The sequence below is a fragment of the Ctenopharyngodon idella genome, chromosome 8 (genome assembly GCF_019924925.1).
Source record: "Ctenopharyngodon idella isolate HZGC_01 chromosome 8, HZGC01, whole genome shotgun sequence".
Taxonomy (NCBI): domain Eukaryota; kingdom Metazoa; phylum Chordata; class Actinopteri; order Cypriniformes; family Xenocyprididae; genus Ctenopharyngodon; species Ctenopharyngodon idella.
Genome location: NC_067227.1, coordinates 18,737,272 through 18,764,534, shown reverse-complemented (window position 1 = coordinate 18,764,534; position 27,263 = coordinate 18,737,272). Strand labels below are relative to the sequence as shown.

The following is a 27,263-nucleotide window of genomic DNA, read 5'->3' as shown; positions in this document are numbered from 1 at the left end:
TTATTGTACTTCACACAAAAGATGAAGCGTCCGTTTTCACTCCAGAAAATCTCTGTAAGAGCTTAATAAAACAGTGCAAGTGTGCATTAAAATATTATCTATAAACTCTCTCTCTCCCTTGCATTATCATCAACATACATTGCGAAGTACACAGAAACACTCGTTACAACTAACAGTAAACAAATATATAAAGACCTTATGCCTTTTCGAGTGTTGCTTAATAAACTGGTAAACTTTATCTCTGTAAATCAACTCCGATGAACTGTAATAAAGTGCTCTCATCTTCATTACTGCTGTATCCAGTATCACTCTGGAGACTGTAAGCTGGATCACAAACAGTTTACTGATCTATCCTTGAGTAACAACTTTTTAGCACAACCTCTGTTTTGTATTGTCCCTTTGTATTGACATTCGTTCACAAAGCAGTCTGGTGTGAAATGATTCGCGCAGACATAAACGAATTTCGGTAGAGTTGAGGGAGCATTTTCTTCGAAAAAAAAATGAATCCACCTCGTCTTCAGCGGCTCAGATTTCGGGATTAAATGGAGAGAGCTATGTGGATTAATCCATCCAGCTACAGAACACCTAAAATGCTTGGGAGACGTTCTCGTCAGTGCAGCAATGGCGGACTGTACAACTGGCTGTAAACTCGCAGGGCGGTTCTATGTTAAAACGGCACTGTCTGTCAACATTCGTGGGTGGGGCCTGTGGCTAATGTTATGCCACACTGCCAGGGATCTGGAAACGGCTTGTTCTGAGACACTGCTTATGATTTATGGGGATGGAAAAAAAAAAGGAGTGGTTGGATTTTTATCATTATAGGGTGGTTGTGTACACACACTGCCAACATACATTTATAGCCAAACACCATGCAAAAGTGAATTTTGCATAATAGGTCCCCTTTAAAGAAGTTATTACTCACCACCTGTGTGATGTCATTCACCAACGTGGCTGAACGGCAGGTTTGCGACAATACGGTTTTGGGAAACAGTCGTGACTAGCTAGTTGATTTGATCAACGATGCATCATACTATGGTAGTGAAGCAGCGAGTTACATTGTTGTACGGGAAGCGCACCCCAGATTGGTTATGCTGGTAGGTGGTGCTATATGCAGTAAGTTTTACTGCACTGTTGCCTGACGGCACAAGGCAGTTTGAGTTAACAATTTTGTTTTTATTTATTTGACCTAAAAAATAAAACAAAAATGAAAGGAAATTAAATACAGTTCAAAGATTAGTTCAACTAAAAATGAAGGAAACATGCGCAGTGTGTCTAAATAAAGAACCTGTGTGGAAAGATTGAGGAACATGTCCTCTTCTTGGGTCCTTCACAAAAACGAGTATGCATGATCTAAAATAACATGTAGAAAAATATATGCGCTGTTGCTGATTTTTTTTTATTCTCAATATTTAGTGATAGCCTCAGATGCAGAAATTTTTTACTTGCATGTATCATTTTGTTTGTAGAGTACCTGTACCTGTATCCATGAGAGGCGACAAGAATGTTATTCTATTTGTTAGGATAGGAACTGGTGTTGTCAAGTTTCATTTATAATGTTCTCCCCTTTAATCTGGTATAAAATCTCAGAACCAGTTTGGAACAACATGAACTTGCTTTACAGTACTCATGTAGCTCATAGCTTTAAATCTAGCCCACATTGTGACTCAAAAATGCAACTGTTGGTGTTGTTATTATTATGAATATGATTATGATATTATAGGTAAGTAAATATTTATAAAGACCTCATAATGCTGCCATAACAACAGTTAGTAGTTGGTAATAGTAAACAAACCCACATATACATATAAATGCACTTCTAACACCCACACAGCCATTTTGTTTAACTGTACTTGTTTAACTGAGCACTAATTCAGTTTTATCAGTTCATCACATAAGGATTTGACATCAATCTATAATGCATACACTAATATTAGAGCTGTAATATTAAACTTGAAAGCTTTTTTTAGTAATAACGTCTAGTCTATTAACACGTATAACACAGTTTTGGTGCAGTACAAGTGCTGTACTGGACAACAGGTGAGACAGGGGAAGGTCACCTCCCAAAAGTGACTGCTAGGATAAACAAACCCCTCCCCACAGGTCTCGTCTGGGCAAGCTATTTGTGGAAGGACTGTCATTAGGATGAACATCCCTCCTGGCTCTCTTTCCCTCTCTATGTCTTACTCTTTTTCTCTCATGTCCTTTGGACAGTAAGCACAGCTGTTCCTATGGTAGAGGTTAACTCGGGGCTTGAGGCAGGTTTGTGCACTTATGCCACTCTGTTATTAGTTAACTGTAGGATGTGTTTAAACACACCCACACACCCAGAACACATTTTTTAAGATGGTCCTGTGAGGTTTGGTCGCATCTGGCAGCTTTAGTTTGGACTTGAAACTGAACTCGCTTCCCCTGCGGCTGTGCTGAGAAAGAACAGAAAATGGTTGGCGACGGAAATTTCACATTAAAACTCTGTTTAGGCTGATCCGACCTGAGATAATGTGGAGACTGGGCACTGCTGCAGTGTGAACGCAAAGAATTCTGGGGAATAATCTGCCATACTGGATAAACTTTAATTTAACACTAAGTAAAATGCTAAAGCCAGTGGAAATCTTGCCTGCGGAGACAATGTGGCCCCGTAAGCCCACCCAAAACCTAAGCTTACATTAATTCCTCATTAGCATACATTAAATCCATGACTGCGAGCATAACATAACGCCGAGTGCAGAAGCTGACGTCTCTCGCTACACACAGGATGTCATAAGAGTGGCCTTGGTGTTGTTTTTCTGCGATCAAGCTAATCTCTAGTAACATTCGCAATTATTAGCATAGCAAATGCAAGCTGAGAGGCCTGTGGTGATTTAACAGATAATTACGCCTAAACTAAATAACCTTCAGAGAGAGATATAGAGACGTTTTGGAGGAGGACGGGGAGGGATGGAGTGATAGATGGATAGACGCAGGGCATGTAACCCTGCTGGGATCTCATTCTAGTCTAGACTCAATCTTTTGACGCCATGCTGCCATTAAACGAGTGACAGGTCATCCCTTCATTCCCCCAGGGAGAAAAGAAAGGCTTAATTTAACATTAAGGCTGTTTGTTAGAGGTGTTATTTCGTACGAGGACGGAAAAGGATGGTGAAGTAGTACTATTATCCTTCATGCACCCGGAAACAAACAAGTTTAATAACCTTATTCATCAGACAAGGAAAAAGAACAGCAATATGGCTCAGTGGATATCAACTGAGAAAAGACATAAAGAACCATAAAATACCGATGGTAAGACAACAGGCGATTGCAAGAGAAGACAGTCTGAGCAGCTGAGGCGGGTTGTAGGGGAATATCAAAGCTTTAAATATGAAAGTAGATTTGGGATTTTCTGTGAAGGATTATGTCTTTTATTGCGAAGCTGGGGCAGGAACATCAGTGCCCTGACAGTAACAAAAAAGGACCAAAAACTACATATACCATGGTAGTACCATGATATTCTTTGAGCTACCATTGTAAATGTATATGGTAATCATTCAGTATCATGGTATATACACTACCGTTCAAAGGTTTGGGGCTGGTTAAGTTTTTTTTTTTTTTTGGAGAAGAAGTCTATTATGCTCATCAACACTTTATTTGATTGAAAAATTCAGTTAAAACAGTAATATTGTAAAATGTCATATACTATATTTAAAAGAACTGTTTTCTATTTTAATATATGCAATTTAGGCCTATTCCTGTGATGCAAAGATGAATTTAGGGCAGCCATTATCTTCAGTCACATGATCCTTCAGAAATCTTTCTAATATGCTGATTTGGTGCTCAAAAACATTTCTTCTTCTTCTGCTTATTATTATAAATGTTGAAAACAACTACTTTATATTTTTATGGAAAACATTTTTTTTTTCAAAGTTCTTTGATGAATAGTTCAAAATAAACAGCATTTATCTGAAATAGAAATCTTTTGAACATTTCAAACTTTTGAGCAGCAGTGTTAATCAGAGTACCATAGTATTACCATCTGATACCATCATTGTACCATGGTACCACCACAGGGGAAAGACGTCTTGTCACCTGAGTTTACTCATAAACCCTTTGGCCTTTCTCCACCCTTGACTAATAGCCTTCAAAACTGCCCTTGGGACACCAAAACAATCACTTCTCTTTATTTAAGCATAAGATGGAAAAGAAAATGATGTAATTTAACAGGAGCATTACTCAGAGGTAAACACTAGTGACCTGCTTCTCCGCCAAAGCTGCTCTGGTTAGAGGAGGCGATGCCCCTCGGGGAGTTTTAAGCCCCACAGACCTGAACTTTCTGAGCCCGACGCTTGTCAGCTCTCTGGTTCTGATGGTAGATGCGACTGAAGTTGGAAACGATGACGGGAACAGGCAAAGCGATGACCAGCACCCCACTGAGGGAACAGATGGAGCCAAAGATCTTCCCTGCTATGGTTTTTGGGACCATGTCTCCATACCTGCAGAGAAAGAGCAAGAAATAGAGACATTAGTCATCGAAATATGCACAACCTGCTTCTACACATGTTGTTTCTTGTTTAACAGACCAGCAGCATTAAAAAAGCAGACAGATACATGATATTACACCTACACATCTCAAGCTCCTAGTAATAATTATATTCCATCTGGGTTTTATTATTACGTTCCAAATAATGAATAATCACAAACTCTTACTAAAAATATTCGTATGCTTTTACTGCAGATTGGCACTTCCACATGCCACCTAATAGTACCCTGTAGACAAAGCAGGAAAATTATTGTGATGCTGACATTAGAGGTGCCAGATTGTAAATGCAATAAATGATTATTGAAGCAGGAGGGTACAGAGGCGTGAGTGGGACGGGACTTTTATATCCAATTGTATAAAGAGCCATTTGTCTGCAAAGCTGTTTGGATAGTCTTTTATTTTGAAAACAGCTTGGAAAGTCTTTTATTTACTAATATATTTTTTTTTGGATAGTTCAGAAAATGTTTTGTTCTGAGTAACTTATGCATGAAGAAGTTTGTTTTGAGAGTTTTTTTTATTATTTTGTAAGCTTTGTTTGGAAAGTCTTTTATTCAAAAGCTGTTTGTTTGGGAAGTGTTTCATTTCAAAAGCTGTTTGTTTGGAAAGTCTTTTGTTTAGAAAGCTGTTTGTTTGCAGAGTCATTTGTTTGTCAGCTGATTTGTTTATAAAGTCTGTCCCAATGCCATTTGTTTGGAAACAAAAGTCTTTGTCTAAAGAGCAGAGTATAAATGTATAATATCCCTCAAAATGAGGCCAATATTATTAGCATGTTGTGAATATCGTCTTTTAAAAAAAGAGATGAATTGTACAAAACAGGAGCCAAAGCCAGCAGAGAACGAGAAAGTCATTTAAGATGTTTAAATTAGAGCATTTAAATCCCTCGATCCAATGCCCTGGCTATTTCAAGGACATCAAATACAATTCGATACAGTCATTTAAAATGGAAATACAATTACACGCACCACTGTAGATCTTCCTCAGTTTGCGTGATGGCCTGCCATCTGAATTCAGGCGGTGAGGAGTGGAAAAACTTTTTTTTTTTTTTTTTAAGATAAGAATGTTGCTGACCAAATAACTATTCAAACAAATTGGATGGTTCAAGGTGGTTTTAGGAAAAAGGAAGACATTAGTTTAAAAAGTTGCAGACTAAAGTAATTGGATTCTGATGGAATACAGCCACAAAGCAAGTGAGAAAATAACATCGGTGCACCTGCTGGAATGGAAACGATGTAAGCATAACCGTATCTTATAGACATGTATGCATTGCAAATTAAATTCATATGTGCAGATGTTCACAACTACAAGAGTTTTCTTTTTAGCTAATTCAAGCCCATGCAGTCTCTGCCAGTGAGGATTTAATTAACAGTGGATAATCCTGTTCTTTCATTAAATTAGTTTTGTGTGAGTGAGGCACAATTCAATCAAACACAATCAGAAAACATGCAGCCAGCCTAGGATTTGTAAAGAGACACTGAAGTCGGAATTTAAGTCTCTCAAATAATCAAAATGACTCATTAGGAGGCATTGCTGCTGTGGGTCGTGAAAGCAGTGAAAGTATTCATGGTTCAATACAAGTTAAGCTCAATCGGCAGGCAAAATTAAGGTTAAGGTGAAGCGCTTAATGGAAGGGAATTGAAGGAAAAGTAAAGCTTATAATTTTATGAAACAAATTAATTAATTATCATGTTAAAATCGGTGTATTATTTGAGCCGTAAAGACATTCTTATGGTCATTTTAGGGTTTTAAGAGTAATGTTGTCATGGCAACAAAGTTGTACATTTACAGTGTAACTCTTTTGAACATTAAAATCAAACCATATTGCTTGAATCTTGTGGATTTTCTTTTGAAACAGTATTTTATTGTTTATGGATTGGCCCCATTCACTTTCATTGTAATTGTCTCACTGTAACCCAGATTTTTGCTTTTTTAAAGAAAAGGAGGAACTAGTCTAAATTAATTTTTGTGGTAATCAACATTATGCCACAAGTGCTGTCGATTGAGTTTAAGTTGTATTGAACCTGGAACATTTCCTTAAATAAGGGTGCTAAAGCCAGAGCAGCTTTCATCCAGCTTAAGAAAATCTGGAACTCCAAGGACCTGACATTGGAAACCAGAATCAAACTTGTCAATACCAATGTCAAGTCAGTCCTTTTGTATGGAGCTGACACCTAGAGGATGAATGCGAACATTATCAACAAAGTCCAGACCTTCATCAACACCTGCTGGCCAAACACCATCAGGAATCAGCAACCTGTGGCACAAAACACCACAGCTCCCAGCCCAAGATCACAAAAGAGGCGCTGGCACTGGATAGGCCACACCCTCTGGAAGCCTCCATCAAACATCACCAGGCAAGCCCTGACCTGGAATCCTCAAGGAAAAAGTAAAAGAGGAAAACCAAGAAACTCTTGGTGCTGAGATCTTGAGGCAGATTGCAAAAATATGGGTTACACCTGGAACAAGGTCGAGAGGAAAAGCCCAAGACAGAGATGCCTGTTGATGGCCTCTAACACAAAAAGGGTGAAAAGGTGAAGTAAGTGCTGTACACATTCCAAGGCACAAAATTGCATTTGGATTTTACAAATTCCATTTTGGTTGCAAATGCTCCTGAAATTTAGTCTGTGTGGCCACACGATCGGAAATTTAGTCTGTGTGGCCACACGATCGGAAATTTAGTCTGTGTGGCCACACGATCGGTAATCGGACTTGCACACAATCTGCACTGCAATCATTTCCCAAAATGTCATTTGTGTGAAAATATTATGAAGTCTGTAAACAGGACGTTAACAGACCAGAGACGTAACACACTGAAGAAGGACGCAAAGAGGAGAACACAGATGCGCTACCAGAGAAAATACTGTACCAGGCACAGCAAGCTCATGGTTCACAATGCGTGAAATATAAGAAGAAAAATATAATTATTGAATTGGGGTTGGGGGTCTATATGAATGTATATCTCTGAAGGGAACTGACTGTCTTCAGAAATGTTTCGATGGCATTTTCTTTTCTCCTTATCTCTTTATAAAGTGTTTATAAGTGCAGTGCTAATTTGTGTACAGTGGTACCCAAAAAACTTGCTGATGTTCCATAAGCGCCACCTACTGTTAGAGAGTGAATTTGCATTCACTCTGCTGTCTGCTGTTTTTGTTTAGTGCAGGTGTCTTATGTATCATAATTTAACAAATCTAAAATCAGACCATTCTGTTTTTACTTCAGTTTACCAAAAAATAAAATTTCTGTTTATTAAGTACTCACCCTTATGTCGTTCCAAACCCCACAGGACCTTCGTTCATCTTCGGAACACAAATTAAGATATTTTTGATGAAATTCAAGAGCTTTTTTAAAAACCAAAAATATCTTAATTTATGTTCCAAAGATGAACGAAGGTCTTGCGGGTTTGGAATGACATGAGGGTGAGTACTTAATGACAGCAATTTCATTTTTGGGTGAACTAACCCTTTAAGGGGTTAAATCCTATAATTAAATTTAAATAAAAAACAACTGCTCACGCTACATGTATATGTAGCATCTTTGTTTGGATCATGATTAAAATGCAGTAGTGCCTCTAATTTCAAATGGCTACAGGTATTTTATTTATTTATTTTTTTTGTTAAAGACCAGTTTGGCCTGTTAGAGAGCAAGTAAACAAATAAATTTGCTTGAACAAAGGGGAAAAATGTAACCGGTATCAGATACGGCCCAAATTATGATCGGTGCATCACTACTTTTTTAATTTCTCTAAAAAAATGTGGTGTTTTTTTAAAAAAAGAAATCTGTTTATTATATATATATATATATATGGGTCAATGACGTGACAGGTCATTTTTTTGTCCTAAGGCTTTAATAATAATAAAAAAACAAAGATATGACATCCAAAGTAAGGTTGTACAACTAGATCTCTTTTATTGAATCCAAAAGGTTTTTATTATATTTTGCTACATATAAAGGTATTTTAAAGTTTTTGAAGTGTCAAAAGGTCATTCGGTTTAACCGTCCAAAGGCCAATACAGCCATTTCATTTGTGATTAAAATATCTTAAAATGTAATAAATGTATATATTTTTTATTCTGGCATGATTTTATAACATCATATATCAACTTAGTGCAAAATGGTATTAAAATTATGTGTAGAAGTCGTTGCTTTGCGTCCGGAAAAATGAATTTCATTGATGTCATTCGGAGTAACCAATATAAAAGGACCATTTTGCATCAAGTTATGCGGTCAGTATCATGTGACAGGATGTGTCATCATTCAGACACCTGCAATGGACCACATGGTCGTGAAGCAAAGTAACTAACTCTTTTTTAACTATTTGAAAAATTAATGTTTTCACTTGCTCATACGCATGTCTCGAAACATGCGGTACAACTGCTATAAAACATGAAACATTTTTTTTACACTTTTAAAAACCTTATTCGTCAATGACCCATATATATATAAATTTTAGTTGTGGTGCATGCTCCTTAATTTCAGTGGGTGGTCCTAAATGTTTGCTAGTGCTCCTAACTTTTTGAAGTTGGGAGCACCAGTGCTATCAAGTAAAATAGTTAATTTCGATTCACAGAAAAGCCCTGCAGTCTGACAGCTGAACAGTTTAATCGCTGTAGGTCGATGAGGGATGATTCAAATAACTCTTTGTCAACACTAGGAGAAAGAAAGGGCTTATTCACTAATCTGTGTCAAAGCTAATATTTGTCTTATTTTTGGAGGCGTATTTAACACTTTCCGAAACTCATTTCAAGAGTCGATTAGAGTGTCATTCTAAGAGGACTGGATCGTGCCCACGTGGGAATATTTCTGAGCAAGAGATCTCACAGCCTGTTATATAATCTAAACTAATTTACACTTTTACAAATGCAATATACACTATAGAAGAACACACAATACAATCTGGGACACAGAGATGATACACACAAAAAAGACACAACTAAACACCCAGCAGGATAGAGGGCTTAACAGCTCTGACTACACAAACTACAGGCCGAACAAAAGCTCCCTCTGGACTGAGTTAAGGATTACGGCTTACTTCTAAATGGCTGTGTGTATTCATGAGTAAATTCTTTATTGTCATTCTGCTTTGATCTGTGAAGACAAATGTGTGTGTCTGTGTGTTTAGTACTTTTGCAAATTATTAGGAAGTGTATTTTGGACCATCAAACCTCAACAACCTGAAGCGAATCACTGTTCGTGAGAAGAATCGCACCTGAACAGTGTGTTTACCCCAAAAGACAAAAGCTGTAATTGGTGTCTGTATGAAATATTCAAATGCCGGGATTGGATATGTTAACACAAACAACATAATTCAGTTTTTGTTTCAGTAGCATATTTTCTAACATAAATAAATGTCATATTAAAGTAGTTAATTTTGAATTTCATTGCTCAGAAATAATATCACAGAGAACTGCATTTCAAAGAGGCATTTGTAATTCAGCTAAATGAGAAAATTGGTTAAGGGTTTTTTACTTTTGTGTATGTGTGCATATGCTCAAAGAAAATGCTCTTTGATGTGAATAATAGATGTGCAGGCTCTTGCGGCTGGTGCGAGTGTGTTTGTATAGGCTGTTTTATCTAATGTCTCACTTAATACACACAGACACTTCAAGTATTTGAGGTTTCTGATTAGGGCGCTGTAAGAGATTTAATGGGATTTGTAATCAAGGCTTTGACCTTTATTCATTCTGCTGAATCTCACATTAAACAATAAGATCCACTACCTTTTATTGATTGTAATTAAAATCATTCGCAGCATGCAAAATGCCAGCTCACACACATACAATAACTCGCATCAAACAGTAAAAACTCTTAAAACACACTGCACACACAATCTTTTTTCTGCTTTCTCTACATTCCTCTCTGATCTTGAAATGTGTCAGCCTACTGAGGTTTATACCACATCTGCATGTCTGCTTATCTATTTATTCCACACCTTCATATCGGCTTTGGATCTGACTGAAATGGAAGAGTGAAAACAAAAGAGAGAAACAAATGAGTGTTGGTTGTTTTGACTGTCAGAGCAAAGGTATCCACACGCTAGTACACTGAAGCTAGAGTTAGGTGTTTGTTTAGAGATTTCACTGAAGTCTTTCATTTATAGAGCTAATAAGGAGCTCTGCTCTTCTTGACATCAAGGGACTGATTCAGTCTAACTCTCTGGATCACAGAGAAGTTGCTCACATTATCATTTATTGTGTCTGTGTAAGCACAATAATGGTGGTTAGTCCAGACTCCAGCTGGTAGATGTTATAAGTACACCATTTTTAGGGCACAATGTGTGTATACTGATGGAATAATTATTTGCAGGTAATAAATATTTTGTAAATATTATATTTTAGTAGAGGTTAAAAACGTCCCCCTGTGGTGAAAATCAAGTTGTTTATATGTCTATGTAGTGTTTTTGATATGCTTTAAGACAAACCATGTGTAAATTTATAAGTCAACACCATTGCTTAGTATTTCCTATTTAAATCTGCAGTGAAAAAAAGACAGTCTCAAACCGCGGTTTGAAATTGCTGGTGTTTCTGACGTCACAAACTACCTTGTAACCAACCATGTCAACTTGCCGGCAGGCTTAAACGTATCATTAACCATGACTGCATTGGAGCAGGAGAGTCTCGGTATATCCCGGTATACTTTCTGTTGATATAAAAAAAAAACAAGTAGATTTGGCGATATAGCGGGTATATGATGTATATAACGAAGTATATGCCATTCTCTACTGACGTTAAAGTGTTCAAAGCATTTCTAAGGATACTGATTGTTAGAAGGCAGCTGTCTGACTCGCAAACGGGAACATGGTTTGTGTAACATTAGCAACACATTATTAGCTGTTTGATAATGTAGTCAAGCAAAAGGCTAATCATATTAATCATACCATTATGTGTCTGGTGTTGTAAAAAGCAATACCATTATGCAGCGTTTACCTCAGTAAGCTCACCGAGTGGATCTCTTGAGCTCGTGTGAGTGAGTGGAGGCGGGGCTAATTATCATATTCATATATCTGTGTATAATAAATGAGGCAAGGGTATAGAGTTACATTCAAAGTATTTTAAGGCATGAAGACATTTTTTTCACTGGAAAAAATGTTTAGATGTGTAATTTTGGTGATCAAAGATGAGTTTTGAGGGATAAAATGATTGACTACAGGGGGACTTTAAAAACTTTGGTCAGTAAGCTTTTTTTTTTTGTCTCTAATGCTTATCAAGGCTGTATTTATTTTATTAAAACAGTAATATTGTGAAATATCTTTACAATTTAAAATAACTGTTTTGTATTTTAATATATGTTAAAATTTTACGCCAGTCTTCAGTGTCACACGATCCTTCAGAAATCATTCTAATATGCTGATTTGATGCTCAAGAAACATTACTTATTATTGTCAATGTTGAAAACATTTGTTCTGCTTAAGATTTTTGTGGAAACTGCTTTAAGAAAATTCAACAGAACAGCATTTATTTGAAATTGAAATCTTTTGTAATCTTATAAATGTTGTATTTATTGTACATCGTACTGATCTCAAACATTTGATACTGGATTTGGTATTTTGGTATATTTTGGTATCTTGTGATGTCATCAGCACTGTCATAATGTCATTTTATTGCAGCTCCAGGGTGATTAGTCACATGGCAATTACAGCTCAGACGATTGGCTAAAAAAACAAAACAAAAACCAGCATCCATATTATTCATAAATTTGAACTGAAACCAAAGTTGATAGCATCACAAAAAGGACATATTTGGAACAAATGAGTAGTGCAGAAACACTTGTGCAGGTTGAGTCTAACCTTTTCATATCAATAGTTTTGTTCCTTGCCCTACTGAAACAGTCTGTCCATGAAACTGCCCAGCATATCAAAGGAGAAATCAAAGGACATTGTAACAAATGTGATGCCGAACTCTCTGTTTCAGAGTCTCATGAGTCTGTAAGCTTTACAAAACCTCCCAGGATCTGTTGAAGCTGTCATAAAGGGAAGAATCTGAACATCACATGGCGTTAGAGTCTCTTTAACACACGCAGTCACATACAGTTTCTGTCATGCTTGACGACCGCTTGATTTGACTGTTTTTATTGCCACTGCGACTCCACTGGCATAGTAATGAGAAGAGGGATGTCGTTAGCATGGAGAGCGTGTCATTAGCTTTTTAGCGCTGTGGGCCACAGACTCACAATTAGCGCGCTATACGTTATAGCCCGACTGCTGTTACACAACACGCAAACTCCCAAACCCAAACTCTCATCCCACTCACATCTCAAGCTCTGCATCTGTCCCATCCTCCTCAATCCTTTCTTTCCCTCTTCCCACCCCCTCATGCTTTCAGATCCACCTCCCACGGTGAGTCGGTGTGACCCGCTTGGAGCCACGATTCCCTCCGAATTTCACAAGCCCCAGTGATGTCTGAAACAACAATTCGACGGCAGATTAGCTCAGTTCATTCACCAGCAAATCTGCTGTTATGTGCACAGAAGGATTCTACTGAATAAACTGAATTCATACCACCAATCGCCTCTACGTAAACAGCCTCCGCTTCTGTGAGGAATTGGACCAACTGTGGGGCTTCACATGCATTATTGAGCTTTAGAGAAAGAGCCTGTAGTAGGGTTGTCACGGTACCAATATTTCAGCAGTTGATACTAAAACCAGTGAAATTTCATGATTTTCAGTGGTTTCAGAGGCTGCTTTTTGTCTTTAGGTCTTAATTTTGTGTTCAAGACTCATGCGTGGGTAGTTTTCTTTTTTTCTCATCAATATTGTTCTTGATTAATATAAACAACATAACAGACTATAGCAGGTCATTAAGCTGCATTTACACCGCAAGGCTCATTGCACAGATTCAATATTTTGACACATATTGAATTTTTGTGTTTCGCCTGTTTGCATTCACTTCAGACACATTACCAATGCGCTTGTAGGAAATTGAAAGCCTGTCAGTTAGACTGGGGGTTTTCAAACTGGAGTCTTAATTAAAATATAAATTAAACGTGCTGAACGCAAGAATTTGTAAAACATTTGAGGAATTTGATAATATTAGTTTCATTATGTCGGCTAAATATTGTCAAAAATCAGATTTCTATTGCAATCATGTTATATTCTATTGACAATCAAATAAAAGAAATAAATTTACACATAATTCTGTAAAAAAATTTAATGTTTACTTTTTTTAGGGCAGTATTCCTCATAAAACTGCTATTGAATATTTTTTGTGAACAGTGTTATAGAAATAAATTGTATTTTATTGATAATCTTATATATTATGTTATGATTAATATATTTTTGATATAATATATGTGACCCTGGACCACAAAACCAGTCATATGTCGCATGGGTATATTTGTAGCAATAGCCAAAAATACATTGTATGGGTCAAAATTATCGATTTTTCTTTTATGCCAAAAAATCATTAGGATGTTCCATAAAGATGTTTTGTAAATTTCCTACCATAAATATATCAAAAATGTAATTTTGAGTGGATATGCATTGCTAAGGACTTCATTTGGACAGCTTTAAAGGAGATTTTCTCAATATTTTGATTTTTTTGCACCCTCAGATTCCAGATTTTCAAATAGCTGTATCTCAGCCAAATATTGTCCTATTGATGAAGTCCCTTATAAGGGGGGTCATATTTGGGGATCCTTGGCATCAAAGAGTTAAAAAAAAAACCTGTGCAGGTACTGAATTCTGTCAGTACTCTGTATTAACGATGCTATTGAATGAAACTGGAAGTGAAGTACCGCTTTTGACATTCCTAGTTTGTACTGTGGGTTGAGGCCTGACAGACTCCATCACGTAGGTACTCTGGCTAAAGGGATCTAAACCCTAAGGTAGCTCACACACACTGAATTACACTTGCCACCTGCTCGGATCCAGGAAAGTGTCAGTTTCTGGGGCGATTGGCTTAATTTCAGACGTTCACACATATACACACACTCTAACATTTGGCATAGATTCAGCCACAAACATTCCTAAAGGATTCATCAGCTCATCTGAATTCCACCGCCCGCTTAAGTTTTGAAGTTTGTAAGTAGGTTGCTGAAGAAACTAGGCCACTCCTCCTCCACCACCACCACCACTGTGATCCAGACGCGATTTTTCTTCCTTCTCCGTCCTCAGTCGAGGAGACCTACCACCCCAGTTTTTATTCACCCCGTTACACAAATACACACATAAACAATCTCAATTTATTCCAGATGCGACATTCTGGAAGATGAAAATGTCTGCAATACAGAATGACAAAAAGATCTTTACGCCTGTACACAACTGAATACACATTCCACATGATTTTTTGTCATATCACTCAATCATGTATCTTCTTTATTTCTTCTTTAGTATTTTTGTCTTATTTCCCAGTAAAAAAAATTATTTTCATGTATTTTTCCTCATTTTAAGTCGAGTTGAATTTATTTATGTCACTTTATACAATACAGATTGTTTCAAATCAGCTTCACAGTAATAAGAAAATAACAGTATTTTACAAAGTTCTTCAGTTATGAAATGAATGGAAAGCAGCTCTAAAAAGAGTGCCATTATTCGTCTCAATTTAGTTCAATGTTGATTCAATTTAGTTCAATAACACTGCGAATGTTGCAAAGTTCATTAGAAACGAACTCCGTTCAAGCAGCTCTAAGAAAATAGTGCCATTATTCATCTCAAGTCAGGTCAATGTTGACTTAGTTTAGTTCAATAAAAGTGCAAAGTTCATCACATTATAAAACAAGCTTAATTTAGCTACAAGTAACTACAAGTAAAGGATTTTTAGATAGTTTTAATGGAAAACAAGACAAAACACTTTATTTTTTGCAGCGTAGAAATGTAGCATTTCCTGTAGAAATGGACATTTTCTCCTTTGTTTTTATCATCTTCCCTCCCATTCCAGGTCCAAGGTGAGAACCTCAGCAGTAACATCAGTTACTCATCTCGAATGATCAATCCAATCAAGGCTACCACACCCTCTCCTGAAAGCAGCACCTGTGTCTTATCAAATGCAGTGGGGTCACAGTCCCAATCTGCAGTATCATGACTAATTCATCTATCTTCTTTCACTCAGCTAAATAACACTGGCCTCTGAACCCACAGCGTTTCTTTCTGACGAGGGATCGGTTACGCATGCAGGACTCGGTAAAGTGATACACGGTCCAGCTAACGTTGGGAAGGAAGCTAATATCCGAGGACACGCATTTTTAGACCAGTCAGAATGGAGATGTGGGTTAACGCAGGAATCACGAGTGTGATGTGCAGTGCTAATTGATCTTTGACCCAGGCAGGAGCGCAGCATCACCCGGCCCTAAGACAGTGATCGAATTTACTGATTGGCTTTTAATGAAACCACAGACGGTCATCGATCCTAATCAAAACAGCTTCAGTTACCGCTACAGATATGCAGTTAGCACACCGGCACACACCTGATGCTTCTCTTTGTTCCGCGGCAGATTTCAGCACTCTTAAACTAGCATGTAATTGGTGATGACAGCCACCTGTCATCTGCCAGTGTCTTATCAGCAGTCAGTCAGATTGCACTTATTCACAGCAGGGTTGGCCATTTTACGACATTGTGCACCTTCATGCATATTTGAAAAACTGGCAGGCTCAATGGAACTAACACCAGGTCTCAATGACACGATCCAAAATCGGCCCACAGAATTAAACGTGTCCAGGCCTGATGATGTCATGGTGGAACGGTTTAGTCCTGCAGTTGTCCTTAGAACAACAGCAATCAAAATGCTCCAAGAACATTAATAGGATTTATAAATTTGTATTTCCTGAAGAAAATACTAAGGCTGAGCCAGAACACAGACAAATACTTGGTTCAGGAAGTATTTTCCATTAATTTCTTTTCTCTACAGGGGGTTCAGCAGTTCATTCAGTGAAGAGTTCTGAGCTGTGAACCAAACCAACCAGCTCTGGGATGAATCACAACATTGCAAACTTTGATTTGAAGCAAAAAAGTATTTGATAATCTGAGAAAGGTACAGTACTTTGTACTATGTCTTTTATGAGGCAATGAACTATGTATTCAATGGAGCATTGCAAAAGATGTAACTGAATCAATTGGTACAATACAACCAATGGTATCTCTTCAGTTATAGTATAAAATGCAGTATATTAGAAGTTTACTGCAGAATAGAAAAGCTGACTCTGACATCATTCACAATGCTTTATGGGAAGGAAAATTGGTGCCGAGCTCTTTTGGCATGGTTCTCTGGTTTTTGTTTCCATATATTTTAAAGTGTGAGTGTGTTTACGTATGTATGGGTGCTGTCAAATCGATTAATCACAATTTATTGCATTTAACATAAAAGGATGTTTACATAATATATGTGTGTATATATTATATTATACTATATATATGTATATACATATAAATATATATTTATATAGTAGCAAATTAACTCAAAAGGGATATATGAATAATTAATCATAACTCATTATAATTAACTGATTCAAATATTTATAAATAATCAAATTAACTTGATGTAGCTGAATCAATATTACAATCAATTAATCTGTTCGGCCAGCGAACACCCAGTATTGAACAACCAGTCTATCAACTCTTCAGAAAGGATATTTTCCATGGCCACAGAAGAATAACTTTCTTAGCATGTAGCTGTGATCGTAATTGTTATCCGTGACATTGGTTTTATAAGCAGATCAGAATCAACTCACAAGAATGTGCACAAAAGTTTTATTTAACTAAATAATGAATACATAGCTAGACTGAACACACACACACACACACACACACACATACACAAATCACGCATACATAGGGAATGAGAGAGTGGAAATGAATTTAAACCATAGCATAACAGGGGAATGAAGCTATGAAAAGAGACATTTAACAAGCTGGAAGGATCTCACTATAAAGCACCTTTGTTAACAAAGGGGTTCAAACTTAATACTAAATTGCTGTTTAGTGTTCAAATGTACAACACTTGCAAATGTCTTAGCTGTTGAGGAGCGTCTGGATCTGTAGGCTCAGGAGAAATTCTTGATGGTTCGGTCCGAGGGTGTTGAAGTTGTAATCAATATCTTCTGTGTTGAATGAAGAAATGACGACAAACTTGCACTGTTAATTTTACCCTGTTGTCGAGGAAGTTGCGCATTGCTTGAAGTGAATGAGGCCTACCCGCCCGGCTGTGCCGGCCCGGGTGGCCGAGGTCTCACGTGAACAGCAAGCGGCATAGGGGCATGTTGTGAAGATTTACTTTTACAATTGTGTGTGTTTGATCGCTCCAGATGCTTCTATCTATCTATAAATGTGTATATACATATACAAGTTTAATAATATATACACAGATATATTATGTAATCAAACTTTTATGTTAGATGCGATTAATCGTTTTGACAGCACTAGTGTATTCAGTATTATAGTTTTGGTTAAGGATAATAACCCTGTTTCTACAGAAGCATATACTTACTTTCTACTTTAAGCATATATATCTCATCGCTAAACCTTGGTGCTTATGGTAGATTTCACTTGAAAGTTATATGTCATTGTGAGTGAGTTTGAATTATTTTAAAGTTTTCAAAAGTACTATTCATTTCTTTATGCGTCAGACTGTTTTAATGAGGTAGAACATACTTAATGCACCTTTAACTTCAAACCTCAAACCAGAATGTTTGAGGAATTGCCTTTTAAGCACTGCATAAAAGGAGTTTGGAGAGGAGAGGTGCCTTTTTGTGGTGTACTGCAAGAAACATATCCCACTAACATAGTGTCACAGCCTCTCAATGTGGCATGATACATTTGCCGAATTTGAATATGCTAATTTTTAACAATGCAATTAGTTGCCAAGGTGACAGAATAAGACTGAAGGAAGACTGCTGTGTTGTGCTCTCAGAAGCGGCAGTATATTAGAAACATTTGTCTCTCTCTTTGATCTTCTACCTCTGCTTGAGACATTAACCGTGAAGGAAACGGGGGCAGAGGAACGCTCTCCGTCTCCCGTTTTCCTTAAAGACAATTTCTCTTGACGTGTGGAATCATTACCATGGCTTCGATACCCAGGGTCTCAAACACCGGGGTTAGTCAATACATGTCTCCATGGCAGGGACCTCAGATGAAACCTTCTCATTTGTCTTATTACATTGGCCATCATCCATAATCAATGATGGCCTGTATCATTCACTCATTCTCATTTTGATGTGTCTGTGTCCACAGGCGTTTGTCTGTGTGTGTGGTGTGTGTTTAAAGTAGTCAAAGGTACAGCAGATGCCCCTTTAATGGATTCTTATCGATCGGAACGGAAAACGTTCCAGCTTCACCACACGCTGGCACCTGATGTCCTTTATCTGTGTCTTTCTTTCTCCTCTTTCTCAACCAAGTCTGTCTCCCTCTCTTTCAACTCACCTCTAATCATCCTACTTGCTGGATTCCCTCACTCAGGAAGAATGTGTGTGAGTGTGTGTCTCTGTACCTGTGTGTTTTTTGTCTCTCTGCTTCTATATTGACTACATTAAGCGGAAGGTGTTGATCTAGATGAATCATGGGGCTTCCTGAAGTAACATTGAGGACAAAAAGGCTGTGAAGGGTGTATACACATTTCCGACATACGTTGGGATTTATATAAAACAAACTCAACTTGAGAATGTTCATGCAGCTGACTTTTCATGGTGTCTGCATTTTAGTGACAAGAATGCTTCAAAAACGCACTTTTAAGTCAGAATCAAAGGGCTATTTGCTGCTAATAACAGTTTTACACATTTAACGGTGCAATTGATGTATGCTGCAAAAAAGATACTTGGTTTTTATTTAATTTATTTACATTCGTGATCAGAAAGCTTCTCATTCCATTAAATGTAGGTTAGGCAGTTTCGGAAGGGCTAGCAATAGCAAGCTAGCCTTGAAAGCATAAGATTTGTAAAGCACAAACACAAGGTCAAATGTGACTGGTTAAAAGTACCCTTGAATTCTGACAAAATAGTGCTTTTGCAAGCATATAAATCAAGTATTTCATTATATCAAATTAGAATGTGTAAATCCAAATTAAAGGGTTAGTTCAACCAAAAATGAAAATTCTGTCATTGATTACTCACCCTCATGTCGTTCCACACCCGTAAGACCTTCGTTCATCTTCGGAACACAAATTAAAATATTTTTGATCAAATCTGATGGCTCAGTGAGGCCTGCATTGCCAGCAAGACAATTAACACTTTTCAATGCCCAGAAAGCAACTAAAGACATATTTAAAACAGTTCATGTGACTACAGTGGTTCAACCTTAATGTTATGAAGTGACGAGAATACTTTTTGTGCGGTAAAAACAAAAGAATGACTTTATTCAACAATATCTAGTGATGGGTGATTTCAAAATACTACTTCATGAAGCTTCGAAGCTTTATGAATCTTTTGTTTCAAATCAGTGCCATACTGCCAAAGTCACGTGAACTATTGAAATTTCGAAACACTTATGACGTAACAAAGCCTCGTTTACTGAAATCACGTGACTTTGGCAGTTTGATACGCGCTCTGAACCACTGATTTGAAACAAAAGATTCGTAAAGCTTCGAAGCTTCATGAAGCAGTGTTTTGAGATCGCCTATCACTAGATATTGTTGAATAAAGTCGTTATTTTGTTTTTTTGGCACACAAAAAGCATTCTCGTTGCTTCATAATGTAGCGAATCAGTACAGGTATTTAATTAATTTATGGGTGAAATATATGAATATAATAAATCATAAAGCTTTATGATTAATTATAATACATATACCGACCCGAGAGGGAATTATACATATATTGTGAATTAATTACAACGAATTATAATCAATCACATATATGATTAGTTCTGGTTTGATAATAATTTAGAGAAACTATTAGTTTGTCCAGCAAACCGTTAGCTCCTCATAGCCGATTATAAAAGGAAGGTTTTTCTCTGGCCACGAGAAAGACTTCCTATTCTAGCATCAATGCGTAAAGCAAGGATACTGGATCGAAACGTTAAAGTGACCTGGGTTTGTTGCATGAGCAAAAAAACAATCGAGCATGAATATAATGTATTTAATATATGAAACTACGGATACAGAGACTATACTACTAGACATACACAAACAATACACATATATGGAAAACGAAAGTAAAGTCAAGAAAACAGAGGTGATCAAAGGAATGGCAACTTACTAACAGTTAAAACCTTTGAGAGCCAGCAAGGAAACTCAGCTTACACATCGAGCTTAAAACGCTTTGGAAAGAATGGTTCTATACTTGCATAGGTTCAGGTGCTGTGGTCGTTTCGTGTTTCTGCAGGAGTTTCGGTGCGTGCGGCTGAAGCGATTGGTCCTTTTCCGAGAAGGTGTTCTTCGGCGGGATTTTCAAACAAGGGTTTAACTTAAGAGTAAGATAACCGGAAAGGAAAGAAAAAGAGTCCGTCTCCTAGGCGATGAAGAGAGAAGACTTAGGGCGACGGATGAAGAGGGTTTGACAAAGAAACTTGTTGCCAAAAGATGGTCGTCCCGAAGAGAGGGGGCGCGTGATGGAAGCGCGGTCGCCGAGACGTCCGGGAGAGACGTGTGTGAAATGGCGAGAGACAATCGAGAGACAATGAGAGATGCGTGTCGTTGTGTTTTAAGGACAACAGGCCAGAACGCCTCCTGGGATACATCAGCCAATGATGAGGGTGCGATTTTGGCGGGCAAACTCTTTCTTTGTCTCCATTTATGACCTAATTTGCATGGTTTACGAAGTGTCCGATCTGAGTACATTTTCTTCAAAGTACCATTAAAAATAGAAGAATGCATTTTACAGTCATGTGACATACATTTTCAATTAGAGCATAACGAAAGCTTTACAATGAGACCAAACTTGTCAGATGGCAAAGACATAAAAGGTGAGATACAGTTTATACTTGAGTTTTATCGTTTAGAAGAAAACTAATACAACTACAGTCATAGCTAAGCTTATATACTAGGGATAAATACATGCACCTTTAAATACAGCGACGGGTACATATTGGCACAGTCATATTTGGAGGATAAATGTACATTCACAATCTCCATGCGTGTTTGTGAGTGTCTGTATGTGTGTGTGTATTGGGGTTGTGGCCAGTGTCTGTGACCATATGTCCTTTAGTCCCACCAGGGTGACTCTTTGAAGTCTCTGGGGCTGGTGAGAATGTGTTCTGTTTTTCTTTACTGGGGTAACAAAGGTGCCAATGGGGCAATTGGTCCCGGACTTGCCGGAGCCGATTCGTGATTTACATGCACAGTTCAGGAGGCTAAAAGCATTCTGAAATGTCCAAACTTGATTGACTCTGCCGGATCTATCCAGACGCTACAATAACATTAAGGTTGAACCACTGTAGTCACATGAACTGTTTTAAATACGTCTTTAGTAGCTTTCTGGGGATTGAAAGTGTTAATTGTCTTGCTGGCAATGCAGGCCTCACTGAGCCATCGGATTTTATCAAAAATATCTTAATTTGTGTTCCGAAGATGAACGAAATCTTACAGGTGTGGAACAACATGAGGGTGTGTAATGACAGAATTTTAATTTTTGGGTGAACTAACCCTTTAATATTTATAAAATAAATGATTAAAAAATAAAATATTATATATAATAATTTGATTTTATATCAAATATAATAAAAAAAATCTAATTAAATATAAGTTATATAAAATTGTATATTTAAATATTTTTCCAGTGTCTGATTATGATGATGATTTATTTATTTTTCAAGTCAAATTTGAGCTTTTCAGAGTACACATTGTTTCAAAGCAGATTAACAGATTTAGTCGCATTTAGCAGATTAGATTTATTTATTTATTTTTACCAAAGTACTTATGTTTGACATCTTTATGATGCGTGAAGTGTCAATGGGAACCAATTAAAACCTGGTTTCTCACACTAATCGTCAATAACCAAATGTTTCATGTATGAGGCCCTGTGAGTCTGTGATGAAGGGAGAGAAAGTCTGTCTGTGTTCACCCTTTTAAAGATCATTCATGATGTTATTTTTTTCTTTTCCTTTTCCTCTTCCAGGCTTGTGAGTGACTGAAAGCTAATCAATGGGACAAGGAGTCTCTTGAACACACAAACACCTCCACTTTTTCCCCTCTCTGCCCTCTGTTCATTGATGTCCCTGTCTGTGATCTCCACTGATAGAGAGAGACAGGAAGAACGAAAGAGAAAGAAAGAGCATGAATGTGGCTTTTAATAATGCAACAAAGAGCAGCCACACCTGTGGTGTAGAGGCCACAGCAGGATCAGAGCCCGCTGAGGAGCCACTCTCCTGTGTGTAAAAATCTCCTCCCTCATACTGACCTTCAGAAACTCAACAGAACTCAGACTGTATATGCAAACACAGTCTGCTGAAGCTAAAATAACACGTTTGTGAATATACATACAAACATAAGTAACACATCACAGGGTTGTCACAGTACCAAAATTGCAGTAGTCTCTGTGTCAACATTTTGCAGTTCTCTGTACCATTTAAAAAAAAAAAAAAAAAAAGTCTGGTTTTGTCTGTCAGTCTGTCCGGTTTTCACTGTCAGTCATCGCGTTTCCAATTCAATTGCACATTTAAACACGACTGTCAATCAGGAAACCTTGCAGTGTACTTTAGCAACATAAACAAAACTTGTATTCAGAGTGTGAATGGGTAATAAACAGAAAGCAATAGAAGAGCCCTCCCTTTATAATCACTAAGGCTGTCAGTCTCTAAAGCGCAATCTCACTGAATTCTGCACTCTCATAAAAATAACAATTATAATAAAAAAGTTGTCTTAATTGTTCAATGAATCTCTTATTTACATTGTGTTTACACTTTGTTGGTTATAATGAAAGGATTCACGAGCATGCAGCTCGTGTTGAACAAAACAAAACCTTGTGCATTTTCAGTGGTGTTAGGCTGATTCAGACTAACTTTCTGACTAGCACCTCTGATAGGCCATTGCATTCACACTCTCAACAGATATGATTGTGATTGGCTACAATGCTTAGCACTTGTAAAAACACACTGTAAATAGAAACCTTTGGCGCTCAGAGATCACTCAAACAAACATGAACAAGAGCGTTTGAAAGCAGCGCTTAATTAGCATTAAATGTCTTAAATCCACATTAAATATATATTTGTAATATTTTCATTTTTAAAAAGCTTAATTTATAAGACTATACATTGTACTATATTTCCCTGGCATAAAAGGGTTAGTTCACCCAAAAATGAAAATTCTGTCATTAATTACTCACCCTCATGTCGTTCCTCACCCATAAGACCTTCGTTCATCTTTGGCGCATAAATTAAGATATTTTTGATTAAGTCCGATGGCTCAGTGAGGCCTGCATTGCTCGCAAGATCATTTCCTTTTTCAATGCCCAGAAAGGTACTAAAAACATATTTAAAACAGTCCATGTGACTACAGTGGTTCAACTTTAATATTATAAAGTGGCAAAAATACTTTCATACCTTTTGTGCACCAAAAAACAAAATAGCGACTTTATTCAACAATATCTAGTGATGGGTGATTTCAGAACACTGCTTCATGAAGCTTCGAAGCTTTACGAATCTTTTGTTTCGAATCAGTGGTTCAGAGCGCATATCAAACTGCCAAAGTCGAAACACTTATGACATAACAAAGCCTCATTTACTGAAATCACATGATTTTGGCGCTCTGAACCACTGATTCAAAACAAAAGATTTGTAAAGCTAACAAAAAATATTCTCGTCACTTTATAATATTAAGGTTAAACCACTGTAGTCACATGAACTGTTTTAAATATGTTTTTAGAACCTTTCTGGGCATTGTAAAACAAAATGATCTTGCTGACAATGCAGGCCTCACTGAGCCATCGGATTTAATCAAAAATATCTTAATTTGTGCTCCAAAGATGAACGAAGGTCTTATGGGTGAGGAACGACATGAGGGTGAGTAATTAATGACAGAATTTTCATTTTTGGGTGAACTAACCCTTTAAACTACAAAAAAGTAAACACTGCAGTTGGGGTTTGGGGGTTTCTAATATAGCTGCTGAGGGAGTGATGTTAAATTTGACAACTTTCTCACTTTTGACTGCCATAATCCATTACATTTTACAAAAGATTTCAAATAAACGCTGCTCTTTTGAACTTTCTTTTCGTCCTGAAAAAAAGAGTATGTGGGTTTCCATAAAAATGTTAACCAGCACAAAATTGCTAATAATAAGAAATTTCTTGAGCACCAAATCAGCATTGCATAAATAAATTACATTTTTAAATATATTAAGACTGTTATTTTAAATTGTAATAACAATTCACAATATTACTGTTCTTGATTTTTGATCAAATAAATGCAGCCTTGGTGAGCATTAAAAAAAACTAAAAAAACTTCTGAACAGTAGTGTATATAAGATGATGCATATTTTATGAAATTTTAACACTGCAAAAATAATGACCGTTTTCAAGCAGCTTTGCTCAGAATGTTTGTTTGGTGACACTAGTGGCTCAGAAATGATTTTGCACTCATAATGAACTGATTTTACACTCATAATGAGTCATCAGAATCAAATTGTAGATTCTGATGACTGAATTATGACCCAGACAGCTGTGTGTTTGGGTTAGGGGTAATCTGACAAAATGTAAAGTGTCTAGCGCCATTAACGTTCTGTATAGCCACACAGACACACACACACGTACACACACACACTTGTTTTTTTTATATGATAGTAGGGACTTCCCATTGATTTATTTTGTTTTTATATTACGCTAATTATTTTTTCTAAACCTTTCAGCTACAGTGGCCCTACAGAAACATTTTGGCATTTTTAGATTTTAATTAAGACATGACATTAAGATTTTAATTAAGACAAGAAATGGCATTCACAAAAGATTGTTTTTGTAATGTGACAATAACAACAAGATTGGAATTCAGTGAGTATAAATGTAGGACAGGACTTAATTTGGTCTTGTAAAGTCTCTATATTATGGTTTTTGGAAGGGAGGATTTTAAAAAATAATTGGTTTTGTGATTTAAACCAAAGAGTAAACTTTATACTCGTAGAGGTGGAGAAAGTTACATTTTGATAGGTAGGTCTCCCCAATGTAGATAATTTCAGGTTTTACTATCATTGTGAGGGCAACTGGTTCCCACAAAGACCACAAATCTGACCCATACACCAATAATGTAGTCAATAACTCATTGTAATAAGTGACAGCCTGAGAATTTAACAAACAGTAAACTATATACTTGGAAAACTCAAAAATACACACAACCTTACTGTAGAGAGGTATTGAGAGGACAAGTCTGTAATTAAACAGCAGCTTCCTGTCAAAACATTTCAGCGTCACGGCTTGAAACCCAACAGAGTGAATGTGTGAGTGTGTATGTCCTGTCTCCATGTCTGTCCTGGTGTGGTGCATTCAGACAGGTGTCAGTGTGTCCTCTCTTTCTCGCTTTCTTTCTGCCTGGATATTGACCATCTTTGGAAAGTCCAGCGAGCAGTAAATAATTTAGCCACAGTCTTCTCTGAGAATCAGGGCATACAGGAAACATCAAACGATGAGAGTGAGACTGTCAGTTTTCCTTTGAAAAGTTCTATAGTTAACTCATTTTTTCCTGTTACGCTGTTCATCTATGAAACTTATCACTGTTTTTGAAGTTAAAAAACAAAAGTTAGTGGAGTACATTTTACAAGAAAATACTATTTCAGTCTTTCTATTTCAAATGATTAAGTCATTGTCATTTAATTCCTTTGAATCATGTGCTAAAATATCACAAACGGCATGTGAAAACGAACAACACTATCAGTGGGCGCAGTTCATTCATAGTAAATTCCACCTTAATGTCCTCCTAGAGAGCAGTCCTGGAAAAACAAAGATTATTTAATGGTGAAAGGTGAGAGGAAGGGGAAAAAAAAAGAAGAGTCCAGCAACACTTCCAGCACGTTCGCTTTATGTCAAGAGGTTGGAAATCCAGTGACAGGGAGTCAATACCAGCAGCTGTAAATAACTTTGCCATTTCCTCTTTCTATCTATCTCTTTCTTCCTCCATCTCTCGCGCTCTCTCTCCCCTCAACCTTCTTTTAAGAGATCCATTAACATGCAGGACAAAGAGCAGAATGTTCCTGTGGAATGTAATGACACTGAAGTGAGAGACTGAAGCCAAAACTAGCAGCTCTTAAGGTCCATGAGGCCCAGGTGGGAACTAAAACACTGTTCGGATTCGGCTCTTTACAGAGAAATGAGACAAATGTGTGTCAAAACTCCACGTTTCGCTGACATGTTTGGAGGCAGTGTAATGTTTCCTACTTGAACATTCAAGAGGAAAAAGGTCTGAAAGCAAAGCACATTATTGTCAGGTGGAAACTCTTAAGTACTAGCCATCTCTATTGTCTTCAAAAAACAAACAATTTTACTCTCTCTCAGGTTTTTAATCTGTTTTAATCCTTTTTTATATTTTGTGAGCAGCTGCATCCAGGTGATATTTCTATGAAGCGATTTCATTTGGCTCAGAATAGATTACTGGTGACATTTAACCGAAATGTGTTGGCTAATTCAGTCAAGGGGTTTAGAGAGCCCAGACGGGCCTGGCAGCGGACCAGATTCGCACAGGACCACAGAGCTCAGGCGCGTAGGGACATTAAGAGAATCTGATAGAACCCGTCCTTATTAACCTAGCAGCTGAAAGAGAGCAATGGAAGCAGTTTTCCAGGATTTTCATGAAAAAAATAAAATCTACTTGCTGGCCACCAATGAATTATGGGTAAAAGCTTTCACAGTGATCGTCTGATTACACTGGAGATTAACAGTCTTAGAGCAGATTCGCTTTGATAAATCTGACCGGTGCTGGAGTGGTT

At 37.2% G+C, this 27,263-nt stretch overlaps 1 protein-coding gene across 3 annotated transcripts in view; it reads right to left on the bottom strand.

Annotated features, from left to right (window-relative positions):
• kcnd3 (potassium voltage-gated channel, Shal-related subfamily, member 3) overlaps positions 1-27,263 on the bottom strand; it is a 115,233-nt gene that overhangs the window by 22,857 nt on the left and 65,113 nt on the right. For all 3 annotated transcript variants that reach the window (XM_051904123.1, XM_051904125.1, XM_051904122.1), the window contains exon 3: positions 4,295-4,463. In XM_051904123.1, the coding sequence (XP_051760083.1) occupies positions 4,295-4,463 (169 nt within the window). The remainder of the gene's footprint in view (positions 1-4,294; positions 4,464-27,263) is intronic.